Source organism: Rousettus aegyptiacus, unplaced genomic scaffold (genome assembly GCF_014176215.1).
Source record: "Rousettus aegyptiacus isolate mRouAeg1 unplaced genomic scaffold, mRouAeg1.p scaffold_m13_p_2, whole genome shotgun sequence".
NCBI lineage: Eukaryota > Metazoa > Chordata > Mammalia > Chiroptera > Pteropodidae > Rousettus > Rousettus aegyptiacus.
In genome coordinates this window covers 70,984,879-70,997,744 of record NW_023416295.1, presented here as the reverse complement: position 1 = coordinate 70,997,744, position 12,866 = coordinate 70,984,879, and the positions used below count along the sequence as shown (strand labels likewise).

General features: G+C 30.3%; 1 protein-coding gene across 4 annotated transcripts in view; it reads right to left on the bottom strand.

The window, feature by feature from the left end:
• Window positions 1-12,866, bottom strand: part of LRP1B (LDL receptor related protein 1B) — a 1,622,137-nt gene that overhangs the window by 632,435 nt on the left and 976,836 nt on the right. For all 4 annotated transcript variants that reach the window (XM_036236560.1, XM_036236558.1, XM_036236559.1 and 1 more), the window contains exon 15: window positions 6,354-6,476. In XM_036236560.1, coding sequence (XP_036092453.1) covers window positions 6,354-6,476 — 123 coding nt within the window. The remainder of the gene's footprint in view (window positions 1-6,353; window positions 6,477-12,866) is intronic.

Sequence of the window (12,866 nt, the reverse complement as noted above, 5' to 3'; positions counted from 1 at the left end):
AACAGAGATTGGTAATTTTAATTTATAGTCATTATTGTAGTGAGAGATTCTATCTCTGGAGATTGTATAAATACTTCAGGAAAACAATATCACTTCAACTGGCTCGTCAGCTAATGCTCTTCTATCACCAAAGGATATGGATGAAGTTAGTTTATTATAAGGGAAAAGTGATCAATATGTAGGTAGAAAGAGAGATAAAGTGATAAATTTCTCTTCTCAACCACGAGTGAACCTATAGGAAAAGCTCCATGTATGCCACTTTGTTCCAATACTTAATATGACTGGGTGTTTGGGCACGGCCATGAGTTGCTTTTAGTATATTAACAAGTGTCAGAATTATAAGCTTTGCACAGAGTTGTGCTTTGCATTGTGAATTTGAAAACGGACACAAAACTTATATATAATTCTACTTCCAGGGTCACTTCTAGCAAAAATATTATAACATGATCTCACCAGTAAGACAACTGACAAAGTAATCAATAATTATTTAATTTAACCAGAATTAAAAATAAAATTACATGAATCACGACATGCCTAGCAAGGAATTGCCAGTTCTCACTTGCCAGTTCTCACATCCTATGACACCTACTGTTAGAATATTAAAATTAGAAGGCCTCCAAATGATTTTTCAATATATTACAAAGGAAAATGTAAATTCTGAAACTCGTTATTTTCTTTGATAAAAACTGGTAGCATGATTGCTGGAGTTAACATCTGGATCATAATGAAGTAAAGGACAAAGCCTTACTAATAAACTTTTAGTTTTGAATCATCTTGTATTTAAATCTCAGCTCAGCAACTGAACTTAATACACATGTTCCTGACATTGGTTTAATAGCTATGGTGCCAATAAACAAATGCCCCTGTTTCTAACTTTGCTTTATTTTCTTTTCAACCCCAGTGTGGTAATCTATTCCAAACTAAGCCTTGTCTTCTCTCTCACTTGATGTTTTGCTGTTGATAGTTATCAAAATAATAATAACAGCATAAAAGCATTAATCTCAGTTCAAAAAAATAAAGCTTTCTTACTGTTTCTTTCATTCTCAAATCAGAACATGCTTATTTATATAACAAATTGTTTTTTTCATGTTGACAGTATAGAATTTCTAATGATCTCTTTACTTGAACAGGAAGAAGGAAGAACCTTAAAGAAAACTTAAAGTTGTAGTTTGTTGAATGCTTTTATATAAGCTTGCCTATATAGGAGAGTAATATGAAAAATACTTCTATGAGTTTTGAATGTTCTTCTTTAAATTACACAGGATGACCTTCCATTAGATAGTGGTCTTCTGAGCAGCCACCCTGGGGTACATAATCTTCTGTGAGTTTCTATGCATAGAAGGCCATAAATATTCATCTAGATGGGGCTTCTAAGCTTTTTACTGCCTTAAACTTTTTACTACACATTAGATTGGATATATCCTAGAATATAAGGCTTGTCACAGTTGAACAGATAAATGGTTCAGTCATAGTGGAGCACTGTTTTTGATAGAGGAATATATCTAGTGTTGGCAGGAGGTGAAGAAGGTCACAGAGTACCACTGGCATATATTTGTGCAATTCTACCCTTGGCTGACCAATATTTTTGCAATGTTTAAGTTGCTCTCTTGGGGTTTAGAAGTATTGGAAAGTTCTATCTTTTCTTTCAGGCCAATGAAAAGGTATTTAAAAAATTATTGCCTGTTACTCTAGGTGAACTTATCTTTAAAAAAAAAATAGTAACTATCATTTTTAAGGAGCTCAATATACTTTCTCATGATTATCCATGTGCTCATTGATTAACTTTTTATGTTGTGATTTTCCCCACAAAGATGTCAAGATAAATTTAAAAAACCTCACTTGGTAATTGATCAACTGGATTTACATATGTTTCTCCAGGGCACTAAGTTACAAGTTACTGTGTTACACCTGGCCTCATTTCTAAATCTGAGAGAATTTGACCATGACACACAAAATTCACAAGAACAAAGAATCCAGACTACTCTCATTCTTGATTCTTTCCAGGCATGACATTAAAATTCATCCTTAATCAATCATGGAACCTGCCAATATTTTTTTCAGCTTGGAGAATGCCTCTTCTGGAACAGGTTTATACTACAAGTTCAATAAGAAACAACCGTTGGTGTTTAATTCTGGCTGGACCATCTGCCAATGATTTTTTGTCGTTGTTCATTTGATATCAGTTAAACAAGGATGACTGAAACCAAGACAATCATATCTCAATGGCTGCAACATATATTTTTGTTTTGCTTGTTAGTTCATCTTTCAGAGTTAATCCAATGGAGAACAGTTTAAAAAATTATAATATAGCCGGAACTAAATCACAATCCCAGAAGAATTAGCATTAATGAGAGGTTAATGACACACTGATATTTGTTTTGCACTGTATTCTGCAACTCTGCACTCTATCTATAATCCTTTTGCATTTTAATTTTGTCATCTGCAAACTAAGACTAACATATTCTTAAAAAAACTTTTTACCATTACATGAATTGGAAGTGGAATAATTTATATAAACACATTTTGAGTTCTTTGCAATAAATTATTTACATATTGTATCTCTTGATTTTTCCCATTACACTTGAAAGAAACAGGCAATTTGAATACTATATTAAAAATAGTAGAATTTTTAACACTCAAATGCAATGACAAATTCTTCAACAACAAATATGAACTCACCTGCATCTGATAATTTAACATTGTTTAGTCTAACAAGTACAGGTGAAATATTTTCGTTCATATCCCCTTTTACTGCACTGGTGCTATTTATACAGAGATATTTAATGATCAATATATTTTCTATGTAAATATTGATATAGTTATAAATATGTCAACCCATAAGGAATCCATGAGTTTTAAAGAGGATAAGAAGGAAGAAAATAGAATCTGGAGGCCATGATCCAGATAATTTATGATTCACACAATTAAAATTAAAGGACTAATTAGAAAATTCCAAGTTTAATAAGTCATCCAGATATTAGTACCTGGTGTATACACACTCCCTTCAACTTCCCATTATGAAAAGAAAGATGGCGATCCTCAGAATTCAGCCTCTTGATCATTCTATTGACACTCCCTTAAGGAAATTGACTTTTTTTTTTTTTTTGTAAAACCAATAGGACTAGATTTAAATATTTAATCAAAAGTTTCTCAATGTTATGCCACTAGAAATTGAATAAGGCTGTTTATGTCTAAGTAGGAAGAGACCCTTTGCTGCCTACAAAAAACAGAGATGCTTGGCAGTATTACTTTCCATCCTTGAAAGGAAGCTTTGGGATAAAACAAATACGGAATGAGACTTGATAGAGGTTTATAAAAGTTACTGTGTGTGAGTGTGAGAGAGTGTGTGTGTGTGTGTGTGTGTGTGCATTTCATCGGTTCGAAATTTTAAAGTTATTCAGCTAGAATAGTAAACAACCTCATTTTATACCAGGAAAATAATTTTATATGAATCCATGATATAACTAAGAATTAAACTAAGAAGGGGGGAGGGGGGAAATAAATAAATAAAATGTTTAAAAAATTAAAATTAAAATTAAACTAAGAAATATGCACATAAACCATACTTTTCATTTTAATAATTAAGAAAATTTAGCTTAGATGAAACTGGACAGATTATGTTATTTAAAGCAATGCTTAATCTTTGCCTATTAACAAATTATGCATTTTGATAGATCTCTTCTGATGATAAATAAATGACAAAATGAGAACTGTAAAATAATACCACAGAACAAAAAAAGGGAAACTGATGACCCAAAGAAACTATACCTCAGAGAATCATTTTCTATAGGAATTGTCTTATATGCAACTTTAAAAATCCTACTAAAAAATGGAAAAGACAACCTTGATCCAACAGGTAAAATTCTTATCTGTCTTCTGAAGTATATTGTTCTAGAATAAAATGAAAGAATATTTCTAGAATCTTGAAGAAAAATTTTGTTCAGCCAAGAATTAATGTCCAGAAGAATTGCTATTCACATATAAAGGCAAAGGAGACATATTTGTAATACACAATAACTCCACAGTATACATTCTTTGTACTCTTCTTAAAGAAGTAACATTAAGATATACTCCATTTATCCTACAGTTCAATGAAAATTAACAAATAAATAACGGAGCACTATAAGTTTGACTACAAAGAGATACATCTAGTGAAGCACCGATCCAGCTCTAAAAGAAAATATTGTAAAATTTATCAATAAACTAACTATAAATGTTAAAACATTTTTATAAAGAGACTTACTGTTTGATGATTCAAAATAATATTTTCTGTCAGAAATCCTAAATTGTAATAAGGACTGAAATTGAGGAAGATAAAGATAATAGTATAGAAAGCTAAACCTTCTTCTCAAATAGTTACAACTCAAAATAATAGTAATATAATTTGTATTATACTACTATAAAACTTGTATTATTCTAAATGTTTAAAAAGATTGCAACAAATTGACCATAAATAATACTAAACATCAAAGAGGAAAAGGAGATAAATTTGTAAATATCGGCCACTAAAAATTGAGTTCACAAAAAATATGTAGTTACTTGATAAGATGCTTATGCTCATGTTAAGTAAAAATAAAAGACAATATAAAATATACTACAATAAGATCCAAAATTTATAAAGTAGAGCATAATTAAAAGTGTAGTCTCCAAAAACAAAATAACTTTGGGTCTAAATTCCAAATGTTCTACTTCCTAATTATGTAAACTTTGAAAAGTTGTTAATCCTGAGTCTAAATTCTAAATATAAAATGAGATAGTAATAGCATCTTTCTTATATAATTATTATAAGGATTAATGAGGATCATGAATATTTGTTCCAAAATGCCACATCCAGTATAAGAATTCAATAAATTTTATCTATTATTATTGTTAGTAGTAGAAAGAAACAATAATTTCCAGAGATATGTAATTATAAAGAACCACATCAAAAAATTTTAGTAGTTTATTGCTGAATAGTACATTCATTATGAGTAGATTTTTCACTTAAAAAAATATTTCTCAAATACTTCTACTTATTAATTCAGATTTTAAAAATATCTTATCCAAATTTTGTTCTTCTTCAGAAGAAATGTAAAACATTATAGATAAGCTGAAGTTTTCTTTATTTCACTTATTTCTCCCTTTGCCTCCCTAGAGATAATCATTATAACTAATGGGAAAAAGTATATGAAGTATTTATTTAACAATTTGTGATGGTCAATTTTATGTGTCAACTTGACTAGGCCATTAGAGGGCCCAGATATTTAGTCAAACATTATTTGCGAAAGTGTTCTGGAAGAGGTTAACATTTGAATCAGTAGATTAAGTTAAAACAGATTATCCTTCCTAATGTGGGTGGTCCTCATCTGATCAGTTGAAGATGTGATAGAGCAAAAAGGCCTACTTCCCAGCAAGAGGAATCCTTCCACCCTGAGTGCCTTGAACTAGGTTATTGCCTTTTTTCCTGCCTTTAGACTCAAGCTGAAATATTGACTCTTCCTGGATCTCGAGCCTACCGGAATTCAGATTGGATTTACACCATTGGCACTCCTGAGATTCCAGTTGCTGACTACGTACTTGGGACTTGTCAGCATCTATAATTGTATAAGCCAATTTCTTATAACAAATCTCTTTCTATATATGTATATACAACCTATCACTTCTATTTCTTTGGGGAATCATGAGTACCACCCAATTCAAAATTAAATAATTCAGAAACATTTATATGGTACTAAACATACGCAGAGCATTATTGCTGTTACTGTGCTTAATAGAAATGGTAGTATATAGAGAGGATTATTTTCAAAAGCATCACATTGCAACAAGATGCAGTCAACTGAGAAAGTCAGAAAAAGTTAATAAAGTGATTTTAATCCAGATCAATCAATGCAATTAATTCACTATTTTTATAAAGTCTAGAAATTCCCAAGAAGTCTCTTTTCTACCTCCTTTCTGGCTCTTCATCACTAAAAATAGATAACTGAGCTTAATAAGCTCTTAATTTTAATGTGAGGCCTATGGTGTGCATTAACATATCATCTATATAATCAACTACAATGTTTTATTTACTACTGATGTTGAGGTTCTCTAACAATTTCATGAAATATTTACTTCTGTAGAATATACTTATTTATATAATTTTACTAAACTATACACAGCAATGACAGAATACTTTTTAAAACTTCATGATTATCATTATTCATCTTTACATTAGAAATTAATTCAGTTAATTATTTGTAGTCTAAAAGGAATTATACCTAAGTACTTAAATACATTTTTCTTTCCAGGTTTGATTTTGATTCCTTTGGTTTCATCTGCTTTGTTTTTCAAAAAGATACATTTAAACAATGAGTGTACCAAGAGAAGAAACTTACATGTGCAAGTTGTCCCATTTTCATCTAAAAGTTGATTATCGGCACAAGCACATACTCGGCCTCCTGGAATGGCCAAGCACAGTGTACTGCAGCCCCCGTTATTTATCCGGCACATATTGTCACCTGAAAAAGAAGGAAACACATGTGTCAGAGAACTCTGATTCCACCCAAAGTTAGACCATCTTTCGAGGAGTTATAAGTAGGTATAATGTTTGAAAATATTTGATGGACTGGCAGATGAGAGGAATTTGCATGCTGATTGTAGGAGACAGAGGTCGTGCGCAATTAGGTGCCAGGAGAAAGGAAGAACTGAGAAGATAGAATGGCTTCTAGTCTCTCTAGGATAATTTCCCAGATTATACCTAATGTATTTAAGTCTGAGTTCTTTGGAAAATAGACCACCAGCACTTGGAATGCGGCTTTGGATCCCAAGTGAACGGAAAGCAAATGAGCACTGGGGAAAGAGGTGAGATATTGTTCCCTCTTGTGCAAGGGGTATACTGGAATGCCAGTGCACTGAAGACTCCAAGGAACTCAGGCTATCTGTGAAGCCTTCAAAATGAGCAGGCTTGCTGGTACCAGCGAATGTACAATACACAAAGGTAAAAGTGTTCTCCCAGTGGACTTAAACACTGGAGGCACTATGAGGCATGCACATATATCAATAAAATAGGCACACAGGGAAATTTATAAGGGTATTATTTATAAATATATGGGAGGCAACCTTGGGGATTCAGAGAAAACTGAGGTAAAATTTTGAAGAAGATGGACATAATGTTTTATAAAGATGTAGGTAAGAATAAATAAAATTTAGGTAATCATAATTTTGATGCCATTTATTCCAACAAGTAGGAAAGGCAAAAAAATATATATGTTTTCTTAGTCATATATGTATAGAACGAACAGTCACAAAGAACTCTACAACACTAGCATCCGACTGACAGTGTAGATGTCAGGGTCGTTTTACATGGTTATATTTTTCACTGTATTGTTAAATGACATTTTGATTATATCAGAAGATCTTCAACATTTAAAATAAAGAGCTTTTAATTACTTGAGCATATATAGTAAAATAACATAATGGTTAAAATTGTGTTGGCAGTTAAAGCACAAGTATTAAAACTGTTACTAAAGTGACAGACTAGGTTGTTATACTGTGAGCCTTAGGGGTTGGATGTGCTATGTAGAGATTATTAAGAATAAGTTAAAAAAACTCAAAACATTGATATATTCAGTAAATATTTAATTCATCCCCATTGATTATCATCATGTGCCCACAGATTAGAAGAAATGACCTAAATATATTATCTTTTTTTCATTATTCTAAGAAATAAATTATATTCGCTATGTTTATAAATAATTTAAAAAATACACTTGAAGCTAAGGAAGCTAATAATTATAGCTATAGCATCAATTTCTAAACTCAGAGAATAATTAAGCTTAGTTCAGGCTTTCTTCAACAGTGAATGTAGACATTTTTTAAGCAGATCCAGATATAGTAATGTTTATTTCATGACCATGGAATAAAAATACAATACTTCATAGGATACTTGATATTCTTTCTATGTTACGCACATTGTATACAGGATTAAATTGTCTGTTCAATATTTTAGAAGCATTCAGATTCTGTAAAATTAGAACTAATTCAAAATATTTTGAGAAATATGATGAATTTAAAACAGTAATAAATAAGAAAGTTTTGAAAACATACTGACATATTTTTCACATGAAAATATATGCTAATTATCTTATACTTTAATACCATGACTAATATTTACAATTTAAGTAATATATAATTTAATTTATAATTTAAGTAATTAGGAAAACAGCATGGAGTTTCTTTAAAAAAATTAAGAATAGAATTCATCATATGACCTAGCAATCCCTTTTCTGGGTATCTACCCAGAAAAATTTGAAAACATTTATTTGTAAAGATATATGGACCCCTATGTTCATTGCAGCATTATTCACAGTGGCCAAAACATGGAAACAAGTGGTGTCTTTTGATAGATGATTGGATAAAGCTGTGATGCATACATACAATGGAATATTACCCAGCCATAAGAAAAGATGAAATTTTGTCATTTCTGACAACATGGATGGACCTTGAGAATATCATGCTAAGCAAAGGAAGTTAGACAAAAAAAGTCAAGACCCATATGATTTCACTCATATGTGAGATATAATGCTGAAAGCAACAGACAAATAAGACAAACAGAAACTCATAGACACAGACAATAGTATGGTGGTTCCCAGAGGGAAATGAGGTTGGAGGCGAGGTAGAAAAGAATAAAGGAGTTCATGTATATGGTAACAGAAGGAGATTTGACTCTGGGCAATGAGTACACAATGCAATATGAAGATGATGTGCTATAGAATTCTACACCTGAAATCTATATAATTTTATAAACCAATGCCACCCTGATAAATTTAATAAAACTAAAAAAACAGGCATACATATCGATGAATCAGTTCATGAACATATTGATAGTTATCACAATTGAAAATCCACTTTGTATCAATCCCAGGGCTAGTTATCTTAAATATACATTTAATTTAATTCAATTTTTATAACAAACTTATAAGTTTTATTTCATTTGTAGGTGGTAATACTGAGTATATATGGGTTTCAATGACTTTTCTAATGTCTAGAAATAAAACATTCTTATTAAAAATAAGTATTTAGAATAAGGATTATTACTTCTTTCTAGATAATAATAATAGTGACTTTTATTAATCAATCTCCCTAAATAATTTGAAGCAAGTTTTCTTTTTGTAAATCTAAAATTCATGCTTTTATTCTCTAACATATTTATATATGACAAAATAAAATTAGATTTAAAAAGACAGAAAAATAACATACTGAATACAACAAAATAAAAATATTCATTAAGTTACTCTGGAAGCAGATACTTAAGGAAATTAAATCTGCAAGGAAAACAAAGAAGAGTAGCTTTTAAAATTAGGTTCAAGATAGTGGTCTATCTGGGGCAAAAACTTTTGTCTTTTTTCCCCCAATCTTATATTTTGGAGAAGTAGAATTGTTCTGCCCTTTATGGTGTCTGAGACAGAATGTATGTTTGGTAAACATTAGTCAAATTGATAAATACATACATACATACATACATACATATATACATACATACAACTTTTAATTAGAAATTTGAATGATAGAAATAATCATTTGGGGTGCCTATACAAGGTAAAAGTATTTGGATAGATATGTCTGTTTTATCAAGATAAGGGTCTATATTTATTTGTATGTAAGTATATATACATATTCTATATAGTTAGCATTTCAAGGTAGATTAGTTAAAAGTATAACTTTCATAGAATAGTAATAAAGACACAAATAATATATTAAAACATTTCACAAACATATTAATATATCAATGTTTCTAGGCCTTAGTAATTTGACTTTTATTAATAAAATATCTTTCAGTTTTAGGAAACAGCAGAACATATAAACCATCAGCCTAAAGGAATTACACCATTTCACTCTTATCTGAATTTTCTTCAAAGTTGTGGAAGGAAAAAAAAAAAAAAATCTCCTTTTCTGTAATAGGCCTCCTGGACTGCTGACTTCTCAGTTTTATCACATGTGAAGTTAGAAGTCTTTGAACCTAATATAAAACGTAAGCCTATGGGGATTTTCTTTTTCTCTGCTCGATGGAGAGATAGTCTGGCTTGCAGTTGAGAAGAGAAATTAGGCTCGCATTTGTTATAAACCTGGATAAAGACTAGTGGAGTGAGACCCTGAGTCCAAATGAATTAAATATTTCACCTAGGATAATTTCAGAAGAATCAACTTTGAATGATGTCAATCTGAGGAAAGGATAAAATAGGTCTCTCTTATAGAATTATACATTCATGGAAAATTGTTTTTGCATTTGACTTCTCTGAAGCTACTTATGTGCTTGTACTTGAACTCTATCAAGAGTTAGTATTGTGGAGTATTTTTTATGGCAATTATCTTCAAAGTAGAAAATTTGAAAACAAAAGAGAAATTTTGTGATGATGCTCCTATCACTAAATCTTACTAGAGCTATAAAATAATGTAGTTAATAATCAAGTCATGCATTAAATAAAAATTGCTGTGTCTTATGCTACTGCTTTGTAACAAGATCTTGAATCCTTGTTTCTATAAAGACAATCAATGAGAACTTTATATTTTAAAAAAAGTTTTAAATATAAAATTTATCAATGATAAAAGTACAGTAATGTAAGAAGACATGTTCTTTTTCTTCTAAAAGTATAGTAGTTATAATGAGAATCATCTCCTATTCCAGGTTTTTAATTAACCTGTTAGTGAACAGACATTTAATTATATGATTAAATTTTTAAAAAAAGTATAATCATTACATAATCTTTACAAATTATTGGCCAGATAAGTTAATCACCCAAAAATATTTTGTGGTCAGAAAAACCTGAATTCGAATCCCAGTTTATCTCTGGCTCATTGTTTCCTGAGGGCAAATGGCTATATCTACCTGATCATTGTTTCTCATATGTATAACAAAAGTCAATAGTATTTATATTAAATTTAATCTATGAGATTTAAGTAAGAATGTTTAGCCTACCTCCTGGTAGTTATAATTACAGTTAATTTATTAGTTAATAAATTTAATATATTTGGCATAGAACTTATCTATTCAGGGTATTACTCATCAACTCCTTTTAGAATATTGTACTTGGTTTTGATTATCTCATTCTCTGAAACATGTCAGAAAAATAAAATTATGCTTCTGAACCTAGAGGATAAAAAGATAAAAATGTGTTAGTTTTATACTATTTTGTACTTTATATGAGAAATTTCAGGAAAGGGTTATAAAAATTGTTCTAAATACTTAATGTAAATGAAAAAGAAGAAAGCTTATCAATCAGTTAAACCAGAAGAAAGAATAGTAGTATGTGACAAAAATATTTTGACCCTAAATCTCTAAGAATTACTCAGAAATTCATTCTTAGAGATAGCTTTCTGTTTAGTATGATTATATGTCTATCCTCCTGAAATAAGCTGGTATGTTACCAAAAAAATGTGATGAGACTTTCCTGATCTGGAAAGGTGAAATTAGCTGACTAATTTTCTTACACCAAGTCTAAAAGAGTTTAGATATTGCATTATGAATAATTTTTTATGAATAATTTTTGATGGTATTCCTGTGAAGTGATGTGTATACATATGTGTGTGCATGATGATACTTATCACCTAAGTGAGGTACATATATATATATTCAAAGACACATATATAAATACCACATTTAAGTAAACGTAGTTTGTATTCACTACATATAGAAATAAAGTCATATATTATAGTCTCTCATAGAGAGAGAAAGAAAGGGAGAGAGAAAGTACAAGGCTATCTAAGGCTTATTCCATTAAGGATTAAGGATTATTCCATTCCATGAAGAATAGTGATATGTAATACTTAGGGATATGGTGTCCTGTTCAATTGCAACTATGTTATCCTTAGGGGGAAAAAAATTATAACAAGACAATATATAACCAAAGTTTATGTGCCACTAATTATATGTTTCTAAGTATTTATTAATATCTGATGCTCATAAGATGCAAAGAGAAACACCGCTTAGAGAAAATTATAACATGGTAAGATAACGTGTCTCTGTTTTAACATCTGAGTGCATTTTGCTTCATAATCCATAAAGTAAAATATACTATAAATTTAGGTCCTTAGTAGTTATCCAGTTTCGACATTTATTGACTGACGTGTTGGCCAGGCAACCTTTCCATATTGTATCGTCTGTTCATAAGATTCAGGTAAGACTAGTCAATTTTTAGCTACATGAAAACTGGGTAGAAAACTCAAACTTATTGATCATTTTACCTATGTTGATGAAAATTAATCAGTAAATTTGGCTGAACACATTCTCTCAGGAAAACAAAACATAACAGTTTCTACAATGAAGGTTGTAAAAAAAATTTGGTAATCAGGGCTAAGTCTCTTTAATTAAACTTTTTAAAGTACATTTAAAAGAACACTGTCCATCCAAGGAATAGTATTGAACAATTATATGTCAATGACATTGTCTGGAATACCAAATATAGTCCTCATAAATACATAAATATATTCTTCATATTCCTACCAGAGGCATGTGCTGTTTGTTTACAATTGTGACATATTACTCCTTAAATATTTATATAGAAGGCTTATATGGAAAGAAAGGTACAAATATATGCCTCTGGATTAAGAAATGATAAGGGCGAATTAATTAATTAATATAAAACATAGCTAAAACTGTTCTAAGGCTTACTCTTATATAACAATTTCTTTAATTTCTTATAGGAATTTTATGAAGAAAGCATTTCTTATCATTGTTAAATCTTTGTGATGTGTTCAGTTTCAGAAGGAGAAATTGTTAGGATCTGGATTTAAGCCCAGGTCCATTTTATAGTAAGCCAGGGCATTTCTCATCTCCTGTGTTGCATTGAATTGATCAATTTTCTAAAACAACTAGGAGTTTAAAGAAAATAATGATTCTGAAAATGTCATAG